The sequence below is a fragment of the Rattus norvegicus genome, chromosome 8 (assembly GCF_021556685.1).
Source record: "Rattus norvegicus strain SHRSP/BbbUtx chromosome 8, alternate assembly SHRSP_T2T, whole genome shotgun sequence".
Classification (NCBI taxonomy): Eukaryota; Metazoa; Chordata; class Mammalia; order Rodentia; family Muridae; genus Rattus; species Rattus norvegicus.
In genome coordinates, this window is record NC_141541.1 from 83,309,912 (window position 1) to 83,326,023 (window position 16,112).

Consider the following 16,112-nt stretch of genomic DNA (forward strand, 5'->3'; position numbering starts at 1 on the left):
AGAGATTTCCCCTAGCTCTGCCTTTTGAATGATAGATAAGTTGAGGCTTCGCCCAATACTGTTATTTACTTCTCTATAAGTATGCGTTGTATAATTTATCATCCAGAGCCCTAATGACTTCCAAGGCTGTATTTCTAGCTCAGACCTGTCCCCTGAGCTCCAGGCTCCATACATCCTGCTGTCTTCTGGACAACTACCTATCGGAGATCTTTAACAGAATGCCAACCCAGCACTTCCAATGCACTTTGTCCTATATACAAGTAATTACACCCTCATAAAAATTTATTTTTTCCATGTGCCATCATCTAACAAGAAACCTAAAAGTATTCTGAACTCTTTCCACCCGGGCCCCTAAGCCAGGTTATCAGGCTCTCTGGATTCCACCTCCTGAGAAGCATATCCCACTCCTCGGTTGCCTCTGTCGAACTCTGGGTCTTCCCCACTGCCAACTGGCTTCTGTCTTTACTCATGGTTTCTGGGAGACAGAGATGTGCATGCTGGGAGAAGATGGTGGTGCTTTAGAAAACACCTTCTGTGGGGGAAGTGTAAGGTTAGAATATGATGGAGTTATACACATAGACCACAGACACACACGAATAAAGAAATATAATTTTAAAAGTTAAAAAAAAACCCTAAAGTTCAAATTAGGAACTAGAAAAATGGCTTAGTGGTTGAGAGCACTTGCTGGTCTTCCAGAGCACCCAAGTTTGGGTCCTAGAACCAACTCAAGTGGTTCACAAATGTCTGTAACTACAGATCCAAAAGATCTAATAACCTCTCCTTACCTCCATTGACACCTGCATTCATGTGCACACCACACACACACACACACACACACACACACACACACACATACACATATATATATATATATATATATATATATAGAGAGAGAGAGAGAGAGAGAGAGAGAGAGAGAGGGAGGGAGGGAGGGAGGGAGGGAGAGAGAGAGAGAGAGAGAGAGAGAGAGAGAGAGAGAGAGAATTAAATGTCCTTCTAGAAGAGAAACACAAACAACTCATTTAGCTGGAGGCTTGGTGGAGCTACCTGACAGACTGCAGAAACTGGTCAAAGCCAGGACCCACCCACAGTGCACAAAGTGCCACCTGTATTTCAGCCCTCTGTGCTGAAAAGTTTTCCTCCCAGCCATTCTCGGTGCTTTAAGTCAGGGGTCAGCAGACAGGAAGAAGGCTGTGAGGAATGACTGACCAATCCCCGGCAGGGAATTTGTTCTAAACATCTTCCATATCTCTTTGCAGCCTGCAAAAGGAAAGAGCAAGAACACGGGAAGGACAGAGGCAACACCCCCAAAAAGCCCAGGCTGGTCTTCACAGACGTCCAACGTCGGACTCTACATGCAATATTCAAGGAAAATAAGCGTCCGTCCAAAGAATTACAAATCACCATTTCCCAGCAGCTGGGGTTGGAGCTGAGCACTGTCAGCAACTTCTTCATGAATGCGAGAAGGAGGAGTCTGGACAAATGGCAGGACGAGGGCAGCTCCAATTCAGGCAACTCTTCGTCTTCATCAAGCACTTGTACCAAAGCATGAAGGAAGAACCACGGACTAGAACCTCGGTGGAAAAGCTTTAAATTAAATAAAAAAAAGTTTTTAAAGACCAGGACCTCAAGATAGCAGGTTTATACTTAGAAATATTTGAAGGAAAACAAGTGGTATTTATAGTCCAAAGAAACCAAAGACTAAAAAGCTCACCTGCATTCTGACTTTGTTCAGAGACACATACTTCAGCGGGGCAAGACTCGGCAAGAAAGATGATGGAGAAAACGTCGGATCTCGCGCCTTCAACCCCTGCACCTCACTGTGCTCGGCTGCTCAGTGGCTCTAAGCACAGTAATGTTTGAGCCATCGAGTGGACATCTTTTAAGATCAGACGTTCTTATCTGTTCCACCACACTGCAAAGGTGTGTAGTGTCTCAATATCACGTGTGAGTATGTGTGTGCATGCGTGCACACGTAAACACACAGCAACACCAGTGTTTAGGGACTCAGGCACGGCTGGTCTTCAGGAAGGGTTGCACCATATGACATGACCAAGCTGGTGTGGGATTTCTAAGTTCATTGGATCTGAGATGTGAGTTTTCTCATCTAAGCCTAGCGTTTGAACCTGCCAGGCCCACAACCTAAATGCAGATTCAAACCCAGCAAAGAAAATTTGAATGGCACCTAAACCAGTACGCTCTCTTTGTTTGTTAAGAAATGTTCAGATATTTTTAAAAAAAAAAATGAAACAAGAGTCCATCCATTAAAAAAAAAAAAGAATCACCTAGGTACCAAAGACACAGTATTATAGTACAGGTATTTTATTGCAATGATTTTAATAACCAAAGCTATTTTTACACAAGATACTATGTAAAGTTATACGTATGAACTGATCTAGCTGTAATCCACATGCCACGTAGATTCAGGACTATTATTTATGACTCTTGAAGCGTTTGAAATAGGAGTTTTCAGAACTGGCAAGGAAGAATGTGGCTTCAGGGAAGCAGTTACCACCATGACAAAGAGTTTGATTCGATGCACACAGGACCCATAAATGCCACTTACACACAAAAAAGACATAATGCATAATCTACTCACAGCCAAGAAGATGCGAGGACCCTTTCAGAGTAGGTCCCTGTAGAAACACTACAAAACTGAACTTAACATGGCAGATATAACTAAATTAGGAAAATTGTCCAAAGTGATTTCCCCTGTTTGAAAAAAACAAACTTAGATTAATTTTGCTTAAATTTACTTTATGCACTTGGCACCAAATATCTTTTAAAAATTCTTCCCAAACACTGATGAAACAAGCAGACCCAACATTAATCACATCCGTTATCCCATATTTTGTAACCATCCTAAAAAGCACTTGAACCGGCTTGTTGGCAATTTCAGGGGTTTTACAGTGTAGCTGCCGGGAACTCAGCGGATGCCACTGAGAAACAGCAGAATAGCAGAGCCACATAGAAGAAGCCAGAGTTCTAGCCTCACTTTAAGATGCTTCTTTCTCTCAGAATTAAAGGACTCGTTTTACTAAGCGTAGCTTCCAAAGCATGTTACTTACATTCCTTCTTGCTATCCACAGACCTGGTAATTAACTCTATCACATGGTTTCTACTCTCTAATGGAGAACAGGAGAAAAATGAGTCCCAAGCTTCCCAATCAGAATTTTAAATCTTGACTTTTTTTCCCAAATCATTTAACTGGAGATGAACAGACCAAGGCAGGAAAAAGAAAACAAGGTTCTAGAGATCATTTGACTCCCAGAAATACTCTGTCTGAACTCAGCTGAATGTGGACAGACACCTGCTAAACAGGGAAGTCAGGAATGGGAGACCCTCAGTCGATATTGCACCTCGGTAGAGAGAGAACGCTGAAAGCTATGTTGATAGTAAGTTCTCCACTGGGATTCCCTACAATGCCAGATGAAAAAAATTAAAGATTTATAACACAAAATCTCACTTCTTGGGGTCAAATCTCAGGACCCAGTGACAGGAACCTAAGCTGACCATTGGACCACCCGTCCCCTACCTCCTCACTGTCAAGTGAGCGAAGGGAACATCTTGACATGCTTAGTCTTAGTATTCTTAAAAGTTCACCCAAGATTCCAACCTAAAAAATTTTCCTTCCGAATATGGCACAATTCTAGTTCAATCATGAGATCCAGTAGATCACTGCCCTTCGGGTTTTGCTGTAGTTTTCAGTAGCAAATGGGAAAAACAGAAATATATCTTCTCTCTTCATAGTGGAGGGAACTGGGGAATACAGGTGCATTTATAATGTAAGACAAAGGATAGCCTTATTTACTTAAAACAAGGGAATTAAAATTTCAGGGGAAACCCAGCTGTGTCTACACACAATCTTACCAACTTTAAATACTCCAAGAAAAGTCAAAAAGAAAAAAAAAAAAAAAGGATTCAGTCAGCCTCATGTCTTGACTTTGCTTTTACCATGTTCCTTTCACGATTAACCCAACTCCATTTTGCATTTTTTCAAGCCAATCATATTGGTCCTGTGGAGGCAGTCTTCAAAAAAAAAAAGTCTACATTTTAAAAGTCCACTACGATAGATTTCTGAGAAATTACCAGTTACCCTACTTGCTGATACCAAAGATAATTCCATACCAGCGTTAAATTTGCACCCATTATACAATTTCAGGTCCTAGAGATATATTTTCTCATAAGCAGAGGCACAAGGCAGAGCCGCAAAGCAATTCTTCCTCCAAACTTTTGCTTCTTAGAAATAGTAGCAGATAGACTCCGCCTTCCATAAGCAATACCTTCTCACACCCTAGAGGAGCGACCCTTTCTTTGCTTTGGAACCAGCATTCAGAGGACACACTTCCGTCCTTGTTTATGTAGTGCTATCTGATGGCTCCCGCCATGACCTGCAGAGTAGGTCACATGTCACTTGTCATTTATCATTTCTCGGTCCTTTCAAACCATTCACTCCAAGAGTTTATTTCTTATCGCTATGCCCATCACACAGTCAGGCTTCAAATACTTCTCTTTGTTTCTTCCTTTTTATTTTATTTTTATTTTACTTTTACACACACACACACACACACATACACACACACACACACACACACACACACACACACACATATATATATTAGAGTGGTTTTGGACGTAAGTCATTCAGGTCCTCAGATAACTGGAAGCTTTAGCAGAAAGCCATCCAGAATAATGTTTGGAGGAGTCTAGAGATTGTAAAACTCAGATTTCAGTAACTGTCCAGATAGAGGAATTCTGGGTCCTGGGGACTAAGTCCCTGGGCACCTTGGGAATTGATTCCAAAAACCAAAGAAAATGTATGGGGAGATCTACAAGTTCTGACAGAACTTGACACTCACCATGCCCCTCAGTCCCTCAGAAAGACATAATTATTTTTCCAGAACAACATAAAAGTGCTCGCTATATTTGGACCCGCCCCACTCCCGTTGCTAACCCAGGTGAAGAACCCATCTTTGCAGGTTAAATGCAGCTTTGCTAAACCAAAGAGTCTAAGGACATGTCCCCTATGGTCCGTCCTCCCTCCTTTGTACATACAGGATGAAACTATGCATTCAGCAAACAAAGAGAAAGCACGTCTCCTTTTTCTATCTGGTTGTTTAGGGCGCATTCAAATACCAGAGGCTGTTGGGGGATGCACTTGGCCTTCTGGGTTACAACGGTGGTGTGGGTTTGCTTTACAATGAATTTGGTAACTATTTCCCAAATAGTGTGAACAAAGAAGCAGAAGGTAAGAAATAGCTACTTCCATGTGTTTAAAAAAATTTTAAAAAAAAAGGAAAAAAAAAAAGAAAAAAGAAAAACAGAAAAAAAAGTGTAAAGATCTACTATTTATAGTGCGAACCAAAGACTCTACCTCACTCAATTTCCATTGGTGATTTTAATCACATTGATATACCAAAGAATACCAAAGATATTTTCATGCACGGCCATGGTCTGCAGAGGGAACTCCACCCTTTCCCTTCCCCACCTTCTCCCTCCCTCGTCACTCAGTGTGTAAAGTTGTCTTCATTCTTAATAACAATACGATACCGATAACAACGGCGTTAGGAACGCTGCTTCTTATTACTGCTACTTCTTGTAAATCTCTAGGCAAACACGTTGCAAAGTTTGTGAACTCCTAGGACGAGTGCCTTGCTTGAACCAAAGTGTTAAACCGCTGTTAACCTCTCTCACCTTATACTCTTTGAATACCTCAGCCTCTTAGAAAGGCCACTAATGAAAAAAAAAAAAGGAATAATTATTCACCGTGGTGCTTTTTCTGTGCAACCATGCAATGAAACTTTCTTTGATACCAAAGGATGACTTCCCCCACCCCAATTCTCGCTGATAAACCAAAGCTCCTCCTCTTTTTCTGTCCTGAGGCCCTCCCCATCCCTTCATGGAGTCCCTTCCCCAGGCAGGCCGTGTATCACTTTTACCAATTCCTCCAAATACCTCATAGTAATAAAGTTTTAGGGTTATGTTGTATAGAGAATCTATGTGATAAGGCAGAACTTACTAGTTTGTTAATTATTAAGGTTACTTTAAAGAAAACAAAAAAACCTTTATAATTCTTATTTATTTTGTAGCTGTGCGTTCCGGTGTTCCCTTCCTCCCCCCCTTTGGTTTGGGGTTTGTTTTCTTACCTGAACTCCTCAGTTGCTCAAGGAAGAGTTAATTTCTGGGAATGTTAAGGGTTGTATAAAAATGCAAGAATGGAATAACAAAGATTTTCATTTTGATGGTTACTTATGAAAGTTTTGTGTTTTGTAGAAAATTTGTTTCTACAGGGTAAAAAAAATTATATATATATATATATATATATAATCTTTTGTGAAACTGGTTCCTATTTTTCTCTATAATGTGCTGTGATTTGTTTTAATTTAATTACATTTTATATGAACTAATTTAATCACTTTGTTAATTTATGACTGTGTAGTTTTTACAGTGTATATAGTACAGTTGAAATGGCCAACACTTTACGTTACTATCTCTTTTGTTCTTGATGCTAAGCTGAAGGCAGGAGCTTTGCCTTCCGGGTGTTGTCTTTAGTTTGTTCTTTGTGGGCACATCTGCATGTGCTCCGAACACTGCCAGCTCCCCCTCAAAAACTCGTACATGCCAAATGAGTACCAAGATAGGAAGACAGAAGGCATTACCTGTGGTTTTCCTTTCATTTATTATTATGTGGGGTTTTTTTTAGGGAAAAAAAATATCACTTTGCAGGTAAGACCTGACATTTCAAACTGGTTAAGACCTTTTCCCAAGTGTCTCACTGCACCTGTGTTTGTGGGATACTTTGTTCCACCACTGCTTTTATTTGTTTGTTTTTTAACTCCCCAAGCATGGGTAGAAGTCAAAGTCTAAAAACCCAAAGAGACAAGCTAACTTGAATCTGGAAACACTTCTCAACCGTCCTTGTTTCTGCACTTCCGGGTGGAAGGCAGCCTATCCACCAAGCTCTCTCTGAAAGAAAGACGGGACTGGACGCTCCCACCAGTCCCCAGCAGCACGGGCAAGAAGCAAAAGAAATTCACTTAGCTCAATGATCACCCTGGAAATACGCTTAAGAACAGCACACCTCTGCTCCCCATAGCTGCCCCATCCTTGCCTTACCCAAATGGGAAGGACTCTAATGGTCTTGGGGAGAAATAGTGTATCCCAGAGCTATTTGAATGTGTGTCTTCTCACTCTCCACCTCACAAACAGACATGAGCCTTGGCCAGGCAGGTCTGGTTCTTGATCAGCACACACAGGACCCTCAAGGACCAGGGCCACCTTCCAGGAGCCACCTCTCAGCTTTACTGGCCTAAGCTGCATAGACCCATCAATGTATACACCATTCCTCTCAACACAGGCATTTGCCCTTCTACACTTTTACAGGCATGTTTGGGGTGGGAAAGGAGAAGGGAGGGGGGTGTAGGTTTTGGGTCAACAGGAACAATTTTATACTGATTATATATGGGAATAAGGTAATAAGTCTGCCCTGAGCCGAGTCAGGGAGCTGAGGAAAGGCTTTGAGAGAAACGATTGGCAATGAAGCTCAAAGCAGAATTCTTTACAAGGTCACATTTTCTACTTCTGTGTTAGTGTTGAAAGGTTTTTTTAAAATATATATATAGTATGTTCTGCATTTATTACATAATCATTGTGGGCTCATTTTAGATTTGCCATCTGAACCAACTGACAGTTTAAAAAAGTAATAATAAACTTTAAAACATCACCTTCCACTTGTTTTGCTAGTTGTTGTCCTATGCCTTCCCCTCCTCTTTTGCTGTCCAGTCAGAACCAGCCCGTCTGTCACTCACTAAGACCTGTCCCTCCCCACCCCCTTTCTGTTTTCAGCACATTTTTTGAGCTCAGCTATTGTAAGAGTGTGACTCAGTTTCCCTGTTCAAGTTAGCTTGATGATTCGTTATGTAAGGAGGATGCCTAAGACAATCATCAGGTAAAAAAAAAAAAAATTAAAGAAAAGATCTGTAGGATAGAAAACCTTCCAAGGGCAGGGGGAGTTCTTCCGTAGCAACAAATAAAGAAATCAACGAAAAGGTAAATACATGATTCATTAACTACACACCTAACCATGAGGGGCTTAGAAGATTTCTGATAAGAGACAAACGTTACTATCCTTTTCTTTGTCAATTAGAAAATGGTGGTAGTTTCTACACTGCATCAACACATCAGATGAAATTATTATTGTACCCAGTATGGTCGTTTGCCGATACCCCGTCTTTCTCTGTCGATGCTTCTTCTGTATTTTTCGTGCGTAGCGACAAAAATGTGTCGTGTGTTAGGCATTCTTCTGGTTTGTACTGCGTTAACGTTTCTTTCTTTCCTCTTCCTTTTTTTTTTTTTCCTTTTTTCTTTTCCTTTTTTGAGCTTCGATACTGTTCTCACTTTATGCCGTGCAATATCATCTGCTGTGTTTGCTAAAGAAAAAGAAAAAGACAAAAAAAAAAAAAAAGCAAGTGGTGATGTCATCACGCTCCCAGTGTTACGATGTTTCCGCATTTGTGTAGTCACCGAAATGTAGTGAATAAAATGTTGGATTTTCCAGCACTTTAAATTTAGACACTCCTTTGCCTTCTTTCGTTTCGTTCCACTTGCGGTGTTGAGTGAGCGGTCTCTGGATTTTCTCTGGAAGAAGAGCAAAGGTGAGAGGACCCCGTGCCTAAGAATCCATGCCAGAGCTGCGCTTAAAGATTAAGAAAACAAAATTTTAAATGTATTTTTATTACTAACCCACTGCGTCTAATTTGTGCTGCCCATATACTCACCGGTGTGGGGCCATCTACTGGAACCTGGCCAACCTGCCAAGAGCCAAAGCCTTAAAGAAAACTGATCCTTCCTCCTCCAGTAGCCCTCAGTGGTCCCTAGGTCCTCAGCTAGGGGTGGGGCTTGTAAGCCCCTCCCCTGTCCATGCCCTAATGTTGATTGGCTTGGTATTGTCCAGGTCTTAGGCAACCACAGCTACTGTGAGTTTGAGTGCAGTGTTTCAATCGCGTCCCGAAGATATGGCTCTACAGTAGTCCTCCCCAACCCCTGGCTCTTACAAAGTTTCTGCCCCCTCTTCCTCCATGTTCCCTGAGCCCTGGGGGAAGTTGGGGAAATAAACACAATCTTTTTAAAACAGATGTTGCTTAGTGAAGCAAGAGATATCTTCTTCCCATGCTCACCCCCGGACATATGACCAGGGTGGCCTCACAGTCACAGACATTCGTCTTCCTCTGTTTCCCTAGGACAGGGATTGAAGGAGTTTGCCACCACTGCCTGCCTGGCAGGAGGATATCTTTTTAAATGAAAGTAGGGCCTTCTGTTTCTACAGGTGAGCCATTCCTAACAACCAGATGGTCTTGCAAAAGAAGTAAAAATGATTAGAGAGAGGCTGGCACTTGAAGTTCCTCCAGGTTTCCACAATAAGATTATATCAAATGAATGTGTGTATCTCTGGGCCTGCTAGATGGCTGGAGAATTAGAGTCTTACTTTTATTTTATTTTGAGACAGGGAACTGCTATATAGCCCTGAACCATGCATGCCCTGCTTAGAGCTGTCTTTTATTTAATAATGACCAAGACATAAGAAGTGGATATAGGGACTGGACCTGTCACCCCAGCAATGAGGGGTGGGGCTGAAACAGAAGGATGGCTTAAGCCTAAGAGTTTGGGGCCAGCCTGGGAAACATTAAAAACCTCTCTCTCAACAGTGACAACACACCAGTAACAACGGGGGAAGGACTCAGGGGAAATGGAAAGTGGGTTTGGATTTCCTGTTGTACTTGATCACTATGGATGTGAGCTTGGGCAAATGACTCCCCCAGTCTCATTTCCTCTCTGTAAAATGGACCTGCCTGCATCACTGCATTGTTATGGAGATTAGAAGTAAGACCCACATAGAGTAGTTGTCCTCGACCTTCCAAAAGTTGTGACCCTTTAATACCGTTCCTCATGTTGTATCCCCCCAGCCGTAACATTATTTCCAATGCTACTTCCTAACTGCAACTTTGCTACTGTTTTGAATTGCAATGTAAGTATCGGATGTGCTCCAGCACTTGGGAAGCCCGAGACAGGCAGATCCCTATGAGTTCAAAACCAGCCTGCTCTACAGAGGAAAGTTCTAGATCAGCCAGGGCTACATAGTGAGACCCTGTCTTAAAAAAAAAAAAAGTGATTTAAAAAAAAATTAAAAAAAAATATAAAAAAAAATAAAAAAAAAATAAAAAAAAATTAAAAAAAAAAAAAGTGAGAAGAAAAATAGAAACCCTCCAGGAGTGGTCAGTATCTCCTATCTTTCTTTTTTTTTTAAAGTTACATTGTGGTGTGTGTGTGTGTGTGTGTGTGTGTGTGTGTGTCTGTGTGTGTGTCTGTGAGAGAGAGAGAGAGAGATAGAGACAGAGATAGAGATAGACAGAAGATAGACAGAGGGGGGAGAGAGAGAGGGAGGGAGGGAGTGCGGAAGGGAAAGAGAGAGAGAGAGAGAGAGAGAGAGAGAGAGAGAGAGAGAGAGAGAGAGAACTTGCGGAGGTTAGAAGACAATACCTTACAGGAATTGATTTTTCTCCCTCCATTACAGGGCTCCCTGAAAAAAGGTATTGGCTTAGGACCCCAAGACCAAGTTCTCAGCACAAATGAGATTATTTGCCCCAGAGGGACAGAGGGCAGGGAATAAGAGACAAAGACAGGAGATAGAGGAGGAGGGAGAAAAAGGAAGGGAACAAGGGAGAGGGAGGAGGGGTGTTTGTCCCAGAGCAAAGGACTGCCTCTAGAGAGGAGACAGATGCAGTCCATAGGAGAGTGGAGTTTAAAAGGTACAAGGAGAAGCCCCATGTTAGGCTGAGGTGCTTGACTTTAATTGGGTGTGTTCATTAGGGGAGCCAATGGGGGCTTTTGATTGCTGGACCTCAGAACTTTGGTAGCTGGAACTTGATAGTCAACTCGGGAGGAGGAAGCAGCCAAATAAGGGGATGGGCCGTGGGGTTGCTTTAGGACTGCTATGTGTTGACTTTTTGCCGAGGCAGAGGGAATTGGGCAGAAGGACGAGGCCTGCCAAAGTCACACTCACCAGGCTTGAGTTGACCTGAGTCCCTTCAGTTTTGGCGGCCCTGAACTGAGTGTGAGTTCCGACAACAGAGACCAGTTTTTCTGTGGCGGGCCTTCCTGTTTCCACCCTGGTCAGGGCCATTGAGCGCATGCAGGGAGGGAGGCCTCACCCTTCTGTCTTTCCGGGTGTTTAAGGAGTCACCCGACCTTCAGCCTTCTCCTCTAATCCCAATGCGATTGCTGAGTTCATAAACAGAGTGTTTGTGGTATCAGCCAGACCCGTAAGGAAATGTGAAGTAGGAGAATTTTGCATTTGGCCTCCCTTTTAAAGATTTTTGTTTAGGAGAAAGAGAAAGGCCTCAAAAGTTCTCTCTCCAAGACAAGAATTCTGGCTATAAGCGATGGAGGGCACCCTTTCCTAACCAGCACTCTGAGGAAAGAGCCTTTAAGAACTGGCCACCCTAAGGAAGGCAGGACACAGCACACCTGTGGTTCTGAGCAGTGGCCCTCAGCCTTGCTAATGTGGTCACCCTTTAATACATCTCCTCATGTGGTGAGGATCCCAACTATAAAATCACTCTCATTGCTACTTCATAATTGTCATTTTGCTACTGCTGTGAATCCTAATGTAAATATGTGATATGCACGATACCTGATGTGCAACCCCCTCAAACTGGTTGAGACCCACAGGTTTCTCAAGCTGCTGTCCTAGACTAAGAAGGTTGAAGGAGGATAGTTAAGAAGTCAAGGTCAGCTTAGGTTACACAGAAGAAGCCTTGTTTCAAAACAACAACCAACATTAGGTTATACAACATATAGATACACATATATACACACACATACACACATACATACATATATACATGTGTATTATACATATATAAGACAAATACAAGATATATATATATATATATATATATATATATATATATATATATATCTTGGTAATAAGCTGGCAGAAAAGCCCTTGGTTGTCTAGGGCATTTAGGATAGAGTTCATGTTCCTTATATTCATATTGATTGCCATACTAATCATTGCATTATCTAAACCCTATACCAGGTACATCAAGATGGTCACAAGGGGCACTATAAGAACTGTCCTGCTCCTAACCTCCCCAGCTTGAGCCACTCCGAGTTTGTTCTCTCTGCTCTCCCTGCCTCAGCCTTTGAAGGTTCCTGCCTGGAATACTAACCCACCTACCCTTCAGCTGTCATCGCCTGCAAAACTGTCAGGCGCCAATGCCCCGCCCTTAAGGCATCTTGACTGCTGGAATTTCCCCATTCCTCCCTGTGAGTGTCCAGCACAGCCTCCTACCCCTCATCTCCATATGGGCTTCCGTCTGACCCCTTATATAACACACACATGTATGCACACACACAGACACACAGGTGAATACTCTTCCTCCACACACCTCCACATGGCACCCTTTAATGGATCAGCACGTTGTGTTGCCCAGACGGAGACAAAGAGTGAGGTCACTCTTTACAAGAGACCTGCCATCGCCTTCACTTTGCTGTGTCTTAGACCTGACACTGACAATAAGACTTCATCTAGAATGAATGGACCAGAAGATGTCAGAGTCTCAATGCTCAGTTAGCCCTCTCCAGACCCACAGAGAACCATGATGCTCTCGAGAAGTGAACTCAGGAAAGAGTATATGAAATCCCTTCCCCAACACACTGTTGGGCATCATGATCACATGAAGACACTCGTGACCTGTTCCAGCAGACAGTCTCTGAATGAGGAAGATAGCCAGGGACAAGTGGCAGAGTTTCAGAAGAACCTCTGTTCTCCGAAGCCAGACTCCACTGACCTATGGCTTGAAGGGGACTCTGAGTATACCAGGAGAAGGAGAGATCTCCCCAAAGTGTGTCTCCCACAAAACGAACAAGGACACTGGCAGAAACGGCTTAGTCAGCCGTAGGAATTAGTCATGGGTTTGCCACCATCTGAGTAGTGAGTGTTTAAGAAAACCAGAGGGCTAGGGAGACACAGAACCCAAGCTTGATTCCCAGAGCAGTGTCTACATGCTGGGCATGATGGTGTGTGTGTTTATCTCCTCAGTGCTAGGGAAGCAGAGACAAGATGTCCCTCTGACTCCCTGGACAGACTGTCATGCCTAATCAGAGAATTCTAAGCCAGTCTCGGAAAAAGGGAGACAGCACCTAAGGCATGACACCCAAGGCTGTTTTTTTTTTTTTTGAACTTCACATGCAACTGTTATACATGCACATGCACCCATCATATACATACACGAGTGCATGAAGAGAACTGGCTCAATAATCAGGTCTGTGATGTTTTAATGTGTAATGAGCCACCTAATTTCCCCACCCTGGCTCTCCAGTAGCCTTAAGAACCAATAGCTTCCCAGTCAGTGAAAACCAATGTCCTAGCCATGGCGGAAGGGCAGTAGGCTATGGGTCTCTCCCAAAGTGCAGATCTCTGTGAAATGCCATATCTGACCTCTCTGGAAACTCCCCAGAGATCACTATTCACGGGATTTGTATTTATTTGGCCCAACTTAGAGCTCACCCTGATGCCCTGGGGGCACTTGTCAAGAACAGTGAAAAGTAAGAGTTTAATATCGCAGCTGCCGGAGGCACCGGCCACATGGAAAACCCATAAAGCTAGGTTAAAAATGAAAAGGAAAAGGCAGCTATGACATTCATAACACGCTTTTGGAAACTTCCAGGACACTGCTGGGAATCCGGACAGACACATACATCTACACAGAATAACCTCGCTTGCTGGTGTTCACAGATTATGAACAACCACCACATTGACAAAACACCAGCTCCTACATGAATGCTTGGCTGAATAGCTGGGAGCTGAGCTTTGAGAATTCAGCTTTAGCAAAATCAAACACCTTCCTACCTACTGGTGACTGTTAATTGGAGTGGAAACTTCCAGTTTCTTTGGAACGTTAGTGATGCCAAATAATGTTTTGCTGGGGCACACAGGTGAAAGGATGTCTTGCTAAAGCAGACACGGGAAAGAATGCTTTCCTGAAGCAAACACAGGTGAAAGGATGTTTTGATATAGCAAACATGTGAGAGAACCTGTGATGAAGGAATGAATGTATGTATGTATGTATGTATGTATGTATGTATGTATGTATGTATGTATATTTGCTCTGCCTCGCTATTCTTCGTTAACGATACACACATATTGGTTCACTTTACATAGCGTTGTTGAGCTCAACCTGCGATAACGACGCCATTGAGAGATACTTGCCAAAGAACTGCTCATGAGGTTCCTGCAACAGTTTGCAGCCTCCAAGGCCTCACCTCAGGCTGGTTGGCGAGCCTTGCGGTTCCTTCAGGATTGAACTATAGCTGCTAGTCCGTGCGAGATGTCTGCAAGCTCAAAGGACTGGACTGTAGCTGCTGAATCATAGGTGGTGTTTGCTGTGGGACTGAAGTGCTGAGAAGAAAGATCAAGCTCGCCCCCAAAGAAGTATTGCTGAACAGGTCCACTCCCCGCTCCCCCATATCCTAGTAACTTTTCTCTTCCACTGCGTCTGCTGCGTGGAGGCTAGAGGAGAGGTTGAACCCTTATTAAAAGTAGGTTGCAAGACAATTTATGCCTACAGTTAATACCTGTAAACTTTATTGTGAATTTAATAGAACTTAGGATACAAGTCTCTGGGCATATCTGTGTGTACCCATCTTAAATATGAATGGTGCCATATACTAGGGTAGTCCTGGGATTGTTGAAGTTTGGTGTGTTGCTGTGCATTGTAATGCTAAAAACTGGCCCTAGTGACCCCCAGAGATGAGGAGATGCTCACGTAAAGTGATGCTATGTAATCTTGCTACTAAGTTATGCCCAACTGATGAATTAAGATGCCTACAGATTATAACTGGACAGAAGAGAGACAAGTGAAGTTTTGCATCCCAGGTTGGGGATCTGAGGAAATGACAAGGAGGAGGGAGAGAGAAGGTTGGGAGAGAAGAAGACTCCATGGGATAAGTAAGTCATAAAAATATGGCCATGAGGCCTGGCCAATTGGAATTAAGGGTTGCCCAGATGAAACATGGGACACACAACATATATAGAAAATAACTTAGAAATACAAATATTAGCTAATAAGTGGCCAGACAACCTGGGTAGGTATTTCTCATAACAAGGCACACAAATGGCCGACAAGCACATAAAATATGCTTAACTTATTAAGTCGCTAGGGAAATGAAGATCAAAACCATCACAAAACATCACTTTCTGGCAGTTAGGATAGCATTTTCTTTTTAAACCCAAGCCTGTGGCATAGGCCTGTCACATAGCCCTGGGAGAACAGAATGTGGAGGAAGGATCATCGCAAGTGAATAAACAAAAAAATAAATAAGTAAGGCCTTAACTAACATTGGAGAGTCCCTAAAGAAGTTTATCTTTCATTTGTGTCACTGACAGGAGTGTAAAAAGGTTCAGGAATCTTACAGACCAACCTGAAGGTTTCTCATAAAGTTCTTCATACAGTTTCTATTTGTGCTCCTAACTAAAAAAACAAAAAAGGACTGATCACAATGAAGCATGCACACAAATGATTGACATTATAAAATTGGTTATAAAAATCAATAAGAGGAAGTAAGCCCAAGATAGCAAACATAGTTAAAACATTATGAGTTCAGTGTGTGCGTGCGTGCGTGCGTGCGTGTGTGTGTGTGTGTGTGTGTGTGTGTAACTCAAGTGGGTAGTCTTAAACTTTGTAAATGACCATGTGCCCAAGGTCAAATGACTAGACGGGCTTGGGCCCTTACTGAATCTTTCCCAGAACTGTGTCTTAGTTATATAGACGGTGGCCACTAGATGGCAGCACGTGACTACATGGTTGTCAGCAAACCTCTGAAGAACCAGAGATCAAAAGGAGGGAGGGCTGTAACAGGTTCCTGTCAGCAAGCCCTTCTTGGCATCTACAATATTGTCTGGGTTTGGTCTATATATGGGATGGATCCCCAGGTGGGGCAGTCTCTGAATGGCCTTTCCTTCAGGTTCTGCGCCACTCTTTGTCCCTGTATTTCCTTTAGTCAGGAGCCATACTGGGTTAAACATTTGGAGATGAGTGGGTGTCCCCATG

The 16,112-nt window shown here is 42.8% G+C and overlaps 1 protein-coding gene and 1 long non-coding RNA gene across 3 annotated transcripts in view; one reads left to right on the forward strand and one right to left on the reverse strand.

Annotated features, from left to right (window-relative positions):
- Positions 1 to 8,572, forward strand: part of Onecut1 (one cut homeobox 1) — a 34,124-nt gene extending 25,552 nt beyond the window's left edge. The window contains exon 3 of one of the 2 annotated variants that reach the window (XM_087560530.1): positions 1,260 to 8,572. In XM_087560530.1, the coding sequence (XP_087416656.1) occupies positions 1,260 to 1,552 (293 nt within the window). In that variant the 3' untranslated portion in view covers positions 1,553 to 8,572. 2 annotated transcript variants of the gene reach the window in all.
- LOC148004248 (uncharacterized) lies at positions 7,147 to 15,065 on the reverse strand. The gene is made up of 2 exons (XR_015627338.1): positions 14,326 to 15,065; positions 7,147 to 8,637 (listed from the first exon to the last, which is right to left on the reverse strand). It is a non-coding gene; the product is annotated as an uncharacterized LOC148004248 (long non-coding RNA).
- Positions 15,066 to 16,112: the final 1,047 nt, after the last annotated feature.